The sequence below is a fragment of the Dromiciops gliroides genome, chromosome 2 (assembly GCF_019393635.1).
Source record: "Dromiciops gliroides isolate mDroGli1 chromosome 2, mDroGli1.pri, whole genome shotgun sequence".
Taxonomy (NCBI): Eukaryota; Metazoa; Chordata; class Mammalia; order Microbiotheria; family Microbiotheriidae; genus Dromiciops; species Dromiciops gliroides.
The window spans coordinates 550414529-550431425 of record NC_057862.1 but is presented as its reverse complement, the minus strand read 5'-3'; the positions used below and the strand labels follow the sequence as shown (position 1 = coordinate 550431425).

Genomic DNA, 16897 nt, shown 5'->3' with positions numbered 1-16897 from the left:
ACTCAAGAATGTATGCAAAGCTATTTGGATATAATGACTAATTCCTACCCTGAGTATCTTCCTGGCATCCTGACAAATGAAAGGTCCCTTTATTTTTCCAGATGGGTGGCAAACTATGGAGAGTCTCTCTTGAGGAAGCTATTCCAAACCCTCAAAGGTGCTCTCTCCTCAATTGGGTCAGTCTTGGACAATGCTCTGGATTATACATCTTTTCCCCTTTTCCTTTGCTACCCTTCTCCTACCCAACCAAAAACAAAAATCATGTTCCACAAAGAGATGTTAACTCTTTAAGCAATTTCTTAGAAGGATGGGTACCAGGGATAAGTTTCCATGGGAAAAATGCTTCTTGCTTTAATCATAAAACAAAATCCCCACTATTTTTTTTAAGGTTTAAAAAAAATTTTTTTTTTGGTGAGGCAATTGGGGTTAAGTGATTTGCCCAAGGTCACACAGCTAGTAAGTGTTAAGTGTCTGAGGCCTGATTTGAACTCAGGTCCTCCTGACTCCAGGGCCAGTGCTCTATCCACTGCGTCATCTAGCTGCCCTCAAAATCCCTACTCTTAAGGAGCTCAGAGTCTAATGGGGGGGGGGAGATGAGTAAATGTTTGATAAATGTTTTATCTATTAAAATGGGGGTATTAGTACCCCACAGCTTTACTTCAGAAGAGCCTAACAAAGCTTTCAGTGAGCAGTCGTATCCACTCAATCATTTGTCTTTTGACTCACCTTGTACTTCAATGTAGATGGGCTCAGACACAATTTCGTCACTGTTTATTCTTAATTTGCAAAAATAGGAGCCATTATCCGAACGTTTCACATTGCTTATGCTTAAAAAAAAACAACACAATAAAGACTTTTACTTCTTAGGTTAGTGACTATTCTGAACAAAGCCCTCAACAGAAATGAGACATTACTTCAAAGCCTAATTGACAAGGTGGACAGGGCTTTGAAACTTTCAGTTCCTTTTCTCCTCTTCCCTCCTCTACATTTTTAAAATCCCACACAGACCCTACATAGTTTTCCATGCTGTAAATACCAAAAGTTGACAACAGGAAGAAGTACTGTCATGCACATGCTATTTATTTCTATTTCCCAAGTTTCTACCCCCTTTAAAGGTTGTGGTTTTTGGGGTTTTTTTTTGGAAATTACATCTAAGCAAAAGAAGGGGGAGATTTCAAGATTTAATTTTAAATTTTAAAAGATTTCATTTAAAATGTTACATACATTTTAGATTGATCACTACCGGTTGATTTTTGCTTAACTGCTTTTTCTGATTCAAGGAAGAGAATACAGACTGCTTGGCAGATAAATTTAGGCTTCAAGGAAAAGTAGTATCTGAGGTGAATCTTGTAAGACACTAGGGATTCTGAGGAAGAAAGGAATAAGGATAGCATCGCAGTGTCCTCCACCTGTGCTTAACTCCATCTTTCTCCAGCTGATAGTTGTTGTTCATGAACTATATACTTGCTCCCCAGATGGTGCCTCACCTACTAATTTCATATAATTCTGCTATGAACCAGTAACAAGAACTACCTAAGATTGGAGTTTCCATTATACTACACTGAGTTATTTATTATTTTATTATAGCTATTGTTGTTGCTATTAATGCTCAAAACACTCAGTTGCCTGATCTAATGGATGTGAGCACTCCCTCCATCATTTGAGATCCTAAGACATTCCCTACCTTAAGTCTCTTGTTGCTCTCATCTCTTTTAATGGAGTTCAGAAAGAAATGTTCAGAGACAAGTCAGTTTCCTGCTATTATTATTTTATAGGTGGATAAAATACATTTTGTAGTTGAATAGAAGTACTAGAATGTTAGCTCATTCACTGTAGGATCACTGAAAAGATCCCTGGTACAACTCTTGTACTTATGGAGCAATAGAGAGGACTGCACCCCATTCTTTTCCTATGGTTGTGATCTTTGCTTCCCCATGACCCCCAATAGCTATATTCCCACTGGTGGTGGAACTCCACTGCTGCCTCCTTTCCATGGGTGCAAAATTCCCAATTAAGGCTCAGCCTTTTCTATTCCCCTTGGAGATTGTATGCTCAATGAGTCCAGTAATCATTTCACTTTTAAGTTTACATCCCAATGTATCTAGCACAGTGCCAAGCAAACAGTAGACACTCTCCTGTATGTCTTTGGAAAGGAGAACAGTTTATGACCAAACAAGAGATAGAGAATATTATGAAATGCAAAATGGATGGTTTTGATTACATTAAATTAAAAAGGTTTTGTACAAACAGAAGCAATGCATCCAAAATTAGAAGGGAGGCAGAAAGCTGGGAAACAATTTTTATGGCCAGTACTTCTGATAAAGGTCTCGTTTCTAAAATATATAGGGAACTAAACCAAATTTATATGAATCCAAGTCATTTCCCAATTGAGAAATGGTCAAAGGATATGAACAGGCAGTTTTCTGGTGAAGAAATCAAAGCTATCTATTCCCATATGAAAAAATGCTCTAAATCACTATTGATTAGAGAGATGCAAATTAAAACAACTCTGAGATACCACCTGACACCTATCAGATTGGCTAATATGACAAAAAAGGAAAATAATGAATGTTGGAGAAGCTGTGGGAAAATTGGAACACTAATGCATTGTTGGTGGAGCTATGAACTGATCCAGCCATTCTGGAGAGCAATCTGGAATTATGCCCAAAGGGCTATAAAACTGTGCATACCCTTTGACCCAGCAATACCACTTTTGGGTCTTTTCCCCAAAGAGATCATAAAAAAGGGAAAAGGACCCACATGTACAAAAATATTTATAGCTGCTCTTTTTGTAGTGGCAAGGAATTTGAAATTGAGGGGTTGTCCATCAATTGGGGAATGGCTGAACAAGTTGTGGTATATGAATGTAACGGAATTCTATTGTGCTATAAGAAAAAATGAGCAGGGGCAGCTAGGTGGAGCAGTGGATAGAGGACCGGCCCTGGATTCAGGAGGACCTGAGTTCAAATCCGGCCTCAGACACTTAACACTTACTAGCTGTGTGACCCTGGGCAAGTCACTTAACCCCAATTGCCCAGCAAAAAAAAAAAAAAAGAAGAAGAAGAAGAAAGAAACAATGAGCAGGAGGAGTTCAGAGAAACCTGGAAGGACTTGCATGAACTGATGATGAGTGAGATGAGCAGAACCAGAAGAACATTGTACACAGTATTATCAACATTGTGTGTTGATCTACTGTGATGGACTAGATTCTTCTCACCAATGCAATGGTACAGGAGAGTTCCAGGGGACCCATGATGGAAGGGGATCTCCAAATCCAGAAAAAAAGAACTGTGGAGTAGAGATGCTGATTGAACCATACTATTTCTTTTGCTTTTGGTGCTGTTGTTTTTCTATTTTGAGGGTTTTCCTCATTTCTCTGATTCTTCTCTTATAATATGACTAGTGCAGAAATACATTTAATGTTATTATGTATATATATAACCTATATCAGATTACCTGCTGTATAGGGGAGGGGGGAGGGAGGAGAGGAAGGGAGAAAAATCTGAAATTGGAAATAAATAAATGTTGATAACTATTTTTACATGTAGCTGGAAAAAAATAAAATACTTTTATCAGGAAAAAAAGAGAAAGAAGCACTTACCTGATAATTGCAATAATTGATGTTAATTCATTATCTGGGTAAAATTGTGTGATCACATGATGAGCCCCCAATAGCTCCTTCCCATCTTTCCACCAAGAGACAACTGCAGTGTCTAGGTACATATTGGGTACACTGATTGAGCAATTGAATTTGACATCTTTATGTTCAGAAAGTATTACACGTCCTATTGTGTGTTTAAAGGCAAGAGATGAGATGCTGTTTGCATTTTCAGGCACCACCTCAGGCACCTTTGTATGTCTTCTGCTTGGATTCCCAGACAACACTGGAGTATTCACCAGGCCAATAATGTCTGAATTAGTTGGAAGGGCATCAGATGCTTTGTAATTAGCTGGCAAAATCTCTGGAGAAGGAGGCCTTGTTGGTGTCAGGTATGGTTTTCTTTCTTGTTCCAACTCAGTGTAATCTGGAAAAAAATATTTATATTTTCAGTCTTTCTTAACAGCAGTAAAGAAATTATTTTTCTTGCATGTGGAGGTATTACCAGAGGTAGACACATCATTTCTGGATTTTAATTGTTTAATTCTTTTCTGTATAATAAGGCTCATACCTGACCTGCCTGAAGTCAGCAGGCTCTCCTGAAACTGATGCTTTCCTTAGATCTCCTAGAGATCTAAGATGTCTGCCTTTATGATTTTAAACAACATAATCTCTAGGGTTCCTTCCAATGCTGAAATCAAATTAACCTAGAAAGCATAAGAAGACATGATGGCTGTCTTGAAGTATGTGAAAAGCTATAGATGGAAAAGGAATTCTTAGAGACCTATTTTGTGCAATTCCAATGAATATCTACAGAGAAATAGATTTCAGTCCAAAATTAAGGAAGAATGTCCTAATTAACCACAGCTATTGACAAATACATTGGTGGTTGCAATAGATTGACCTGTTAGGTACTAAGGCCCCCACCATTGGAAATGTTCAAGCAGAGGCTTGAGGATCACCGGTCACAATGTTACAGAAGGTTCAGTATTGGGTAAGAGGTTAGATTAGGTGACCACAACTTCCAAATGACATTCTAAGATTCTAGGATTCTAGATAGGATTGACAGAAGTTTGATCTTCATATGAACAAGTAGGCTTCTTCTCAGGGAGAAACATTTTGTCACATGGGCACAGCCCTAACCACGGGATGGGTAAATGTAGGTCACTGATCACAAAGGGAAGAGGTTATTTGTCCTGATGGTTCAGCATAATCTATCACTGCCAAGGGAAAAACCAATCCACCTCACTATTGCCAGCAGTATGGTGAAACCCATAGATGACCCCTTCTCAGAACAGTGTTTTTAAGTACACAAAATAAAATACATATAATTACAAAGAAAACCAAAGATTAGTGAAGATAAGTAAATTTTTTCCCATCCAAGTTTACAGATCCTACCCTGAATTCTATCTATGGAGGCCTTGGCTAGCAGGAGGTGGGGTGGGGGAGTGGGGTGTGGACACCAGCTTAAGAACCTATGGTTTAGAGGAAAGAGAGATTGGGGGAATCAGAGAAGACTTCCCTAAGAGAGGGACAACTGATGTAGGCTTTGACATTTAGGCAGGATAGCCCAGTGTCCCCACCTTCCCTGGTGGAAAATGTGACGGTAAGAAAAGCAGTTTTACCAAATGACTTCACTTTCCTTGCATTGTCCTCATTTCAGTTCACTTTCACTGGCACTGGGGACCTTGTCTCTTGCCAGCACCACAGCTGGGGACAGACAGTCATTAAGATTCCTTTGTCCTTCCTCATGCCATGGTAGTCCCCATGGGTTACTCACCTTCCTCTTCTTTAACACCACAGGACCTCTATCCTTTCCCCAGAGATCTGGTGACCCCTGTATTTGTTTCACTTCTCACTGCCTTATTAACAGTAGTGGGAAAAGCAGCCTGTTACACTACTTATAGAAAGGTACCTCTATTCTTTATGGACCAAGATCTTTCCTTCTCTAAGGGCTCATCAAACTGGGGTTTGGAGGGAAGAAAGAGACTTTCTTTTAAAAAAAGAAACAAAAACATTTTAATTTAGTTTTGAGTTCCAAATTTGGTCCCTCTTTTTGTCTCTCTCCCCCTCCTCCCAACCAAGCAGTAAGCAATCAGATATAGGTTATACATGTGCAATTATGTAAATCCTTTTCATATTCATCATTTTGTACAAGAAAACTCAAAAGGGAAAAATGACAGAAAGTGAAAGAACAGCATGCTTCAGTCTATATTCAATCAATATCATTCTTTCTCTGGAGGTGGATACTATGTTTCATCATCAGTTTTTAAGATTGTCTTGGATCACTGTATTGCTGAGAATATCTAGGTCATTCACAGTTCTTCATAAAACAATATTGCTGTTACAACATTCTCCCAGTTCTGGTCACTCACTATATATCAGTTCACATAAGTCTTTCCAGATTTTGCTGAAATCATCCTGCTTGTCATTACATAATAATATTCCATTGCAATCATATACCACATCTTGTTTAGCCATTCCCCAATTGATGGATATCCTTTGATTTCCAATTCTTACTCACCACAAAAAGAGCTGCTATAAATATTTTTGCACAAATAGGTCCTTTTCTCTTTTTTCTTGGATGTCTTTGGAATATAAACCTAGCAGTGATATTGCTGGATCAAAGGGTATATACAGTTTGACAGCCCTTTGGGCAAAGTTCCAAATTGCTCTCCAGAATGGTTGGATGCATTCACAACTCCACCAACGGTGGATTAGCATCCCAGTTTTCCCACATTACTTCTAACACCCAACATTTTTCTTTTTTGTCACATTAGCCCTCTGGTAGGTTTAAGGTGGTACCTCAGAGTTGTTTTAATTTGCATTTCTCTGACCAATAGTGATTTAGAGCATTTTTTCGTATAACTATAGACAGCTTTGATTTCTTTGTCTGAAAACTGCCTTTGACCATTTATCAATTGGGGAATGATTGTATTTTTATAAATTTGACTCAGTTCTCTATACATTTGAGATGAGGCCTTTATCAAAGATACTTACTGCAAAAAATCTTTGCCAATTTTCTGCTTTTCTTATAATTTTGGTCGCATCAATTTTGTTTGTGCAAAAGCTTTTAATTTTATATAATCAAATTTATTTATTTTACATTTTGTAATACTTTCTATATCTTCTTTCATCATAAATTCTCCCCTTGTCCATAAATCTGACCAATAAACTAGTTCATGCTCTCTTAATTTGCTTATGATATCACCATTTATGTGTAAATCATGTGCCCATTTTGACATTATTTTAGTATACAGTGTGAGATGTTGGTCTATATCTAGTTTCTATTATACTGTTTTTAGTTTTCCCAGCAGTTTTTGTTAAAAAAAAAAAAAAAGCTAGGATCTTTGGGTTTATCACATACTAGATTACCATTGACATTTACTATAGTATAATTCATAACTATTCTCTTCCACTGATTCACCACTATTTTCCTTAGCAAGTACCAGATTGTTTTAATAATTACTGTTTTATAATATAGTTTGAGATCTGGTGCAGCCAGACCACATTCTTGTGCATTTTTTTCAAGTCCCTTGATATCTTTGAGCTTTTGTTCTTCCAGATGAATTCTGTTATTTTTTCTAGATCTATAAAATAATTTTTTGATTGTTTGGTATGGCATGAAATAAAAAGATTAATTTAGGCAGGATTGTCATATTTATTAGGTTGATTCAGCCTACCCATGAACAATTAATATTTTTCCAATTGTTTATATCTGACTTTATTTGTGTGAGAAGTGTTTTATGCTTGTATTCATACACTCCTTGGGTTTTTCTTGGCAGGCAGATTCTCACGTATTTTATATGGTCTACAGTTATTTTAAATGGAATTTATCTTTCTATCTATTCCTGCTGGACTTTGTTGGTAATATATAGAAATACTTATGATTTATGTGGTTTTTAAAAAAATAAACTTTAAAAATTATCAGTTTCTCCCCACCAGACGTGCTATGTGGACATTTTAAAGGTCTGAAATTGCTTTCCTTTCATCTGTCAATCCTAGAGTTATAAGTGTTAGGGACTTCCCCCCACAGCATCTCAGAATCCATTGACTATAGAGCAGTGATTTTTATCAATGAATGACCTTCTCCATGTCAGATTATTTAGGAATGAAAACAATGCTTTTGGGGATATGATTGTTTCTTCTTGTTCCAATCTTAGTCTCACAACAAAGTAGGGATAGAAAGGAAAGAGGAACTCAGCTGTTATCATACTTGATATGAGTCCCCAAAAAGGATTATCTGAAATAGATTAAAATGACATGATTACTTTATTCTCGTTCTCAACTCCCCACAAAAGAAAAGTTTGCTAGAGAAATGAAATCTAGTATTCACATTCATTTAGTTCTGACCTGAGGAACCCTCCCAAGGTTCTCATCTCATCTGACAGGACTCTGTGTGTGTGGTTGCTCTGCTCAGGTGGGAGATATATCTCCACATATACTCCCTTTCTTTCTCAGTTCAAAGTTAAAACCTCTTGTGATTGATACTGTGTATAATATGGAGGGAGGGAGAGAGGCAGAGAGAAGGAGAGACTTGTAGGGAATTAGGGAGAGAGACAGAGAATGGAGGGAGAGGTTATTTTCCAGACTGGTAACTAATCAGTCTCAAGTTAGTAGTCAGTCATGAAGACCCACATGATTTCATCTCCAAGCTAGTTGTCATTGTCACTATCATTGCCATCACCTCCCCTTGGTCACAGATTCATAATCTAAGAAGCACCCCAAGTCCTTGTCCTGGGCTAGATGAAATCTAAATGAATCTAGTTTCAACCCAGTAAACAAATGCACTGAAAGCAGCAGGTCATTTATTGGCAGTGGTAGTAAATGAAGCCCCCTTTCACTTTCCCATCACACTTATCAGTAATCAGTCCTTTAGGAAATTCAAAGGGAAGAGACAGAGGCACTAGAAAGCTGCCCTAGGAATCAGGACATCCTGGTCTCAAGTTCCACCTGTGATTATAGGGGCTATGTGACCCTGGGCAAATTACTCCTTACCAGGAGTTACTCATGCCTATGAAATCACAGGTTTGGTTCTTTCCCAAGTCACCTCCAAAAGGAAAGAAAAAAACATCAAAAGGAATACTTTATCAAAAAAAGGCTGAAGATGATTATCCTAAAAAAATACTTTAGGATATACTATTGAATGTTCTATTCAGCAGAGCCCTCCTCCAAAAATCACAACTATTTAAAGCTGGAGACCATTAGATCATCATAGAGCCCACAGTATTTCCCACACCACCTCCACTTACTGGATCAGAAAAGAATTAACTCTCTATTCATTTTTTAAAAATGTTTATTCTTATTTGTGATATATAATTATATTTTATACATATATCAAACATAGACATAATATATACATACACACATATGACATATATAATGTAAATGTTCTACATTATTACATTTAGATATCCCTAGATATATTCTTTTTTTTTTTTTTTTAGTAAGGCAATTGGGGTTAAGTGACTTGCCCAGGGTCACACAGCTAGTAAGTGTTAAGTGTCTGAGGCCGGATTTGAACTCAGGTACTCCTGAATCCAGGGCCGTTGCTCTATCCACTGTGCCATCTAGCTGCCCGATATATTCTAATACATATAAGATTGGAACAGAAAAATCTAAAAAAAAATGTTTAATCTGAAAAATTTTTTAAGGTGGGGGAGGGGTGTGCTGGGAAGGGTTTAGGAGGTATATATGTATCTATATACACACATAAATATATATGTTGCACACATATGACTTATTTAGGTCTTATTTATAGAATGATTATATTTAAACAAATTTGTCATATATATTATTTATATAAATTGATATGTATATGTTATTTAATCTTTATTTTTAAATATTTCCTAAGCCTAGATGTATATACCTAACACTATAACTGACTGAAGTGAACCATAGGGTGTTGGCTGACCCACTGAGCAACGGATAAGGGGCTACCATATAGAGATTACAAGATAAGGCCCCTGTTCTTAAGACTCTTATAAGATAGTTGAGAGGACAAGACTAACACACAAACTAATTAAGAACTGCAAGATAATATATGATCAAGTGCTTAGTAGTGACTTTAGTCAAGTATACATGCTATTAAGTACAAATCTCCAGAAGGCCATCAGTCCAACCTTGTGGCTAACCAAGAATTCCTTCTGCAAGATACTCAACAAGCGGTCATCCAGCCCAGGTTTGAAAGCCTAGAGTAAGGGGAAGCCTATTCCACTTCTGGAAAGCTCTAATTCCTAGCACAGTTATTTCTTTGTATTAAGGGAAAAATCAGTCTCTTTGTAAATTCTACCACAGATTCTGCCCTCTGGGCCCAAGCAAAATGCATCTAATCCCTTTTCCACATAAAAGCCATTTTAAACAGCTATCAAATCTCTAAAGCCCCAAGTTCTCTATTCTAGGCTTTTGTTGAGTTGTTTTTCAATCATATCCAACTCTTGGTGACCCCATTTGGGGTTTTCTTGGCAAAGATACTAGAATGGTTTACCATTTCCTTCTCCAGCTTGTTTTATAGATGAGGAACTGAGGCAAACAGGGTTAAGTGACTTGTCCAGGGTCACACAGCTAGTAAGTGTCTGAGGCCAGATTTGAACTCATGAAGAGGAATCATCCTGATTCCAGTGCTCTATCTACTACACCACCTAGTTGCCCCCATTCTAGACTAGACATCCCCAAAACCTTTAACTGACTATTATTTATCAAAGTCCTTCTTAAAATATAGCCCCCAGAATTAAACACCATGCTAAATATAGAGAGAAAATATGTAAGGCACTTAGTTATTATGATGATATAGTTTGATCAGGGCAAAATCCAAGAAGAATAGGGAGCAAAAGAAATATGTTTAATGTGATTGTACATATATAACCTATATCAGATTGCTTGCTCTCTTGGGGAGGGGGGAGGGAAGGGAGGGAGGGAGAAAAATTTGTAACTAGAAATCTTAAAAACAAAAATGTTGAAAACGATCTCTACATGTAACTAAAAGATAATAAAATACTTTTATAATTAACAAAAATAGGGAGTGAAATCATCCCCTCCCATGTCCAGAGCTCTATGCTTCATTTAATGCAATGTCACTTCTTGGGATGAACAATGCTATCCACCTCCAGAGAAAGAACTGATGGAATCTGAATGCATATTGAAACATACTATTTTTCACTTTCTATATTTTTTTATTTGAGTTTGTGTCTTATAACATGACTATTATGGTAACATGTTTTGCATGATTGAGTATGTATAACCAATAACAAATTGCTTACTGTCTCAGGGGGAAGGGAGGAGATCAAGGAGGGAGAGAAAATTTAGGACAAATTAATGCTAAATATTGTCTTTACATGTAACTGGGGGAAAATAAAATATTATTTTATTTAAATGTCACTAAACTATATATGCTCTTTGATCCAGTGATACCATTACTAGATATGTACCCAAAGGTCAAGAACAAAGAAAGTTTCAAAATATAAAAAAAATATTTATAGCAGCATTTTTAATAGTAGCAATGAAATGGAAGGAAAATGGATGTCTGTTAATGAGGGAATGGATGAAATACTTTGGTATATCCATGAAACAGAACATTATTGCATAATATGAAAAGAAAAGAAGATTTCAAAGTAACTTGGGAAAATGTCTATGAACTGTAAGGGGGGGTTTAAAAGATCACCCAGGTTTGTTAAGCACCATATGGGCCACTAATCTGTAAGGGCCAAATTTAATATGAGAAGAGTTAATTGGGAGGCTAGCTGCAATATTGGGACTCAGAAAACAACAGGGGACCTCTAGGTCCCCAGCCTTCTCTTTTCCACCCTGCCCCCTCCCCAATTGTTTCTCCCAGACCAGTAAGAAACAGGATTAAAAAGCCTCTTTTCAAAAAAACAAAAAAAACAGGGTTTATTGTTAGAAATAAGGACAAAGAAAAGCAGGAAATACAACCTGTAAACTTGCCCACCGGACTCAGCTGCTTCACATTTAACTCTCTCTCTATCCCCCTGAGTGTCCACATTTCTCTCTCTCTCTCTCTCTCTCTCTCTCTCTCTCTCTCTCTCTCTCTCTCTCTCTCTCTTTCTTTCTCTCTTTTCTCATCTCCTCCTTCTTCTCCTCTACCCCCCCAGAATAAAAAACCCTTCTCTCACAGGAAACCTGGGCCAACCACCCATACACCGCAAGCTAATTCGTTGGGACCCCTAGGGGCAGCACCCAAGGCTGGCTAGGGCATGGGGTTTCCTTGTGTACCCCCGCTTGGCAGAGGGAGCTGGGGCATGGCAGAGGGAACCAGGGCATGCCCAAGGCTTTCTATTTTCAGCGAAAAATGGGGTCCGCAAATCACAATCGATTCTTACAGAACTGTTGCAAAGTAAGTAGAACCACGAAAACAGTTTACAAAATGACCACAGTAATAGAAAAGAAAACAAGTTTAGAGCTCTGACCAATTAAGGGACCTGCCATAAATGAACTAAATCTAAACTATAAGAGATTTTCCCTGGGCTCTGGCATGGGTTTTGGGCTTAAGGAAAGGTAGTAAGATGCTAGGGACAAGGAGAAAAAAGAACCTGGCCCTTCTCTTGAACCAGGGCTAAATATGCTCCAGAGTTGGGGCTACTTAGTGGGAGAGGACATCCCCAATCCCTTTGGCCAGTGCCCTTTTGTTGTTATATATGAAAGTGAGAATGATAATGCCAGTGCCTAGCAGGTAGCTGACAATTAATAAATGTTCATCCATCCATGATCCATCCATCCATCCATTCATTCACTTCCTTTGGGAGAGAGAAGGAAAAAGGCACCAAGGAAAGCTTGATGCTTCATGTAGATAACTAGATGTCACAATGGAAAGAGCATTTGACCTGAAGTCAGAAAGGTTTGTGCTCAAATTGGGCCTGAGACATTTATTAGTTATGTCATCTTAGGCAAGTCACTTAACTGCTATTTGTCTCAATTTATTATCTGTAAAATGGGAATAAAAGCAATACTTACCTACCAGGGTTGTTGTAAAGATCAAATGAAATGATCTTTCTAAAGATAATGTTTTGTAAAACTTATAAAATTCAAAGTTTATTTTAAAGTTTAACAAAGTTTTAAACTTAAAAAGTGCTATGTAAATACTAGTTATGATTTGAGTTCAATATTGAAGTTGAGCCTTGAGGATGGAAAAGGGTAAAAAGGATGAAGGAATGTAAGAACAAACCCTGTGAGCATGAATAGCTCAATTCTACTGGGGGGTGGGGGGTGGTACTTTATCTCCTTTCCATTGACCTTAATTCAATTCAATAAACATTTATTTGGTGCCTCCTACATACAAGGCACCATACCAGAGATTGAGGACCAAAAAAACAAACCCCCAAAAACCAAATAATTCCTGCTGACCAAGAGTTTATGGTCTACATTCACCATAAGGTACACATATGAGGAAAGAGAATCTTACCACAATCTGACATAAATGTAACAACTAGACATTGTTCTTGCTAGATTATTCTTACTTATAATTTACTCAGTTGGATAAACAAAACTTGCACGATGGGAGGTTTCACCCAATTGATTCTCAGCCAAGGCCCTGATTTATATTACAGGAAAATGTCCCCAGAAATGGATTCTGACCCCCAAAATAATACTGGAGGCTCCTGAATAACCTGCTATGTGTATGATCCTCCGGTAGATAATTAGGGGGTTGATGTCTATGCCTTAAATGTAGGCCAATACAAAGGAGCTATTCATCAGGACCTAAAGCTTCAGTACTAAAAACAGTCATTTCCCATGGTTGTTATTCCCTGAAAATTGGAACCAGATATTCTGTATTAACTATTCTATTCCAACCATTTCTGGGGAAGCATTCATGCTTATTTAACGCAGGGGTTTCCTTCTTTTCTTCTCCCGCCCCCCCCCAAATGCCACAGTTCCATTGGCATTGGTTCTGGCTTCAAGAGCAGGCCTTGAGGTAAGAGCAGTTTACTTCTCTGAAAATAGCCTCCTGGTATAAAGTCAGGCCCTGACAGGTTGGAGGGACTTTCAGGGAAGACTTGGAATCTCTTCCCCATTCCCAAAACTTCTGTCCAGTAATGATGCCTAAAGCATCACCTTTCAAAATCTATATTTCATAGTGAAACGAATAATTTTCAGTAAAAATGCAAACAAAGAAGTGAAACATTCATATGAGTTAATATATTAGGTTTTTTCAAAGGACAAAAGTGTCCAGAATGCACAAGGCAAGTTTTGATAATGAGGGTAGGAAACAGATGCATTACCAGGGAGGACAAGTTTGGGTGTAACACCATGAAGGCATTGGATACTAGAGGTCAGAAAGCACCAAAAATGGAAGTTATCTGCTTTACAGAACTGCTCTATTGTAAGGATTTTCCCAGTTTGCTTTTTTTTTTTTTTTTGGTGAGGCATTTGGGGTTAAATGACTTGCCCAGCTTCACACAGCTAGTAAGTGTTAAGTGTCTGAGGCTGGATTTGAACTCAGGTCCTCCTGACTCCAGGGCTGGTGCTCTATCCACTGCGCCACCTACCTGCCCCCCCCCAACAGTTTGCTTTGTGAAAGAGACAGCCAAAGTTCTGTCTTCTATCTGGATTATAATTTTAATAACTTCTAGATAGAGAAAAGGAGAGGGAGTTCTCTGAACTTGCTCTTACAAAAGTAGCTAAAGTTCTCCCTAAGAATCCTAAGAACTTGAATCATCTAGTTTGTCCCCTTGACATTAGGGAGAACTACTTGTAGAGGTAAACTACCTTTGCTCAGACACTGCCACTAGTGGCTGACAATTTGATTCAGGGAATGATCCACCATTCAATCTCCCCCTTTTCCAAAATGCAGAAAGAGCATTGCATACTCAGTAGTCACAATACACAGGGTAAATTTGTTGGTATCTACATATAAAGATAAATCTGGGGCGGCTAGGTGGCGCAGTGGATAGAGCACCGGCCCTGGATTCAGGAGGACCTGAGTTCAAATCCGGCCTCAGACACTTGACATTTACTAGCTGTGTGACCCTGGGCAAGTCACTTAACCCCCATTGCCCCACAAAAAAAAAAAAAGAAAAAAGATAAATCTACTACTGTTTGTTTTTTTCATCATGGACTTGGGAAAATTTCTAAAAGGCTGGAAGTAGAGACGAGAGGAAATGTATACCAAGCTCTCAGGGAAGGAATTGGCAGAACAGGGCTGCTACTAGAAACAGAACCTCTCAGTGAGTCCATCCTGATATTTAGGACCAATAACTAGTCCCTGACCTTTGCCCTAAGCCAATTTATCAAGTACAAACACTGAGTCAGGTCCAGGCTGAAAGAGGTTTACTCTGTGCCTGCGATTCCCATTTTCTAACAGTTTTGTTTTGTTTTACTTCAGCTCTAGAATCATTAATCTGGAAGAATCACAAGATCATGGATCTAGGTCTAGAAGAGTCCTTAAAGGCCATATGGTCAAACTCCCTCATTTCTTTTTTTTGCACGTAATGAAACTGAGGTTCACAGATGTTAAGTGACTTGACCAAAGTCACATAAGTAGAAGATGGGAAAGTGGAGATTTGCAGTCAGGTCCTGTGATTCCAAGCTAGTATTCTTTCCACTAAACCATGATAAACTAAATGTCTCACAGAAACAATAGTTTAGTTTTAGTACAAATAGTATGATAATCAATAACCAAGAGAAAAACATTTCAAATAATCAAATTATTCACATCAGGATGTCAAGTATTTGAAATGCCAAGACTTCTCAGTATATTTAATCTCTTTTTGTTTTATCTTTTCTATCTATTTAAAGTCTCCTTTAAATACTAAGGCCTAATGGGGTAAGGGTAATTTGCCAAAGGCCACTTGTCAATTTGTTAATGGTGGAGCTGAGATTAGACACTATCTTCTTTTTTTTTTTGCGGGGCAATGGGGGTTAAGTGACTTGCCCAGGGTCACACAACTAGTAAGTGTTAAGTGTCTGATGCCAAATTTGAACTCAGGTACTCCTGAATGCAGGGCTGGTGCTTTAACCACTGCGCCATCTAGCTGCCCCTAGACACTATCTTCTGACTCCCAAACTGGTGGGACTTTCCACTATGACTTCAGCAAAATTAGATTACCTTTTTGCTGTTCTCTGAATAATTTCAAATGATGTTTCCATCAACAATTTCTCAAATAACTAAATAATATGAAAGAACAAATTATTATTCTTTACCTTCCCATGGCAGAAAGGCCTCTATATCATGAACCCTTTCTTAAATAAAAGAATTGGTAGGTGCAAGACATAATTACAGCTTTCCAAAAGTAGAATGAATTGTCTCAGGGTGGTAGTGGTTTACCTTCACTAGATGATTCAAAATAACTACTTCACTTTAAAGTCTACAAAACATCTTACAAACCCTATCTCATTTGAGAAAGATGCTACAGCTATTATTAATCCTGGTGATCACTCAATAATACCGTAAAGAATGAAATAAATTATATTTTAACGAATAGGAAAAGACATTGTTATGAGAATTATCTCTACATTAGCTGTGTGGGCACAGCGAAGCCATCTCCTTGTCAGAATTCAGAATTAGAGCTGAAAATTAGTAAAAACAAACAAACAAAAAACCCAAGAAAGAATAAAACTGAGAAAAATGTCATATAATTGAAATAATCTTCTTGAATTATTTAAACCAGTTATTAGAAATAAAAAATGAGAAACAGACAACAGAAATGACATCAACACTATGATTTCATCCAGATGTTTAACCAATGTATATAACTGCCACAACAAGGAGACCAAAAGAGCCCTGAAAACAACTAAATCAATATTCATTTTATTCACTTACTAAGCAGAGAGAGATGGCTGCCAAAGGCAATAGTGGGCTGGAATCATAAAGTCATATGTAAAATTGCACAAGGAAGTTTGTGATTATGTGTGATATGTGATTATGAGCACTGTGGTCTCATAAATCAGAAGCAATGGACAGTCAAACTAGTTTAAAGAGAGCTTGGCAAGACAAACCAACTAAGCAAAGTCACTCCAAAGGCCTACGAGTATGAAAATGGAAAAATGGAAAAGATTTCCAAAAAGCATTATAAGAAATTATCTTCTGTATCAAGTACAGGAACCTGAAAACGACCTAAAAATGGATATCTCTAGGCTCTGTCAAGGCAACAGCCTTGAAAATGTCCTATGGAATGCCTCAGGGATCGCATGATTAATCGCCTCTCAGAGAATTCATTAAACAAGGGCCACAATAAACACACTGAGAGAAAGCAGCTTTCAAAAGGTTTAATTGGGAGTAAGTATTCTCAGGTCTCTGCTAAGACTGCTTGTTGTTACTTGTGAAAATGATCATTCTGGACAGAGCCT

At 37.7% G+C, this 16897-nt stretch overlaps 1 protein-coding gene across 1 annotated transcript in view; it reads right to left on the bottom strand.

Annotated features, from left to right (window-relative positions):
• Positions 1-16897, bottom strand: part of MERTK (MER proto-oncogene, tyrosine kinase) — a 128760-nt gene that overhangs the window by 91325 nt on the left and 20538 nt on the right. The window contains 2 exon segments of the mRNA XM_043989625.1: positions 727-827; positions 3602-4025. Coding sequence (XP_043845560.1) covers positions 727-827; positions 3602-4025 — 525 coding nt within the window.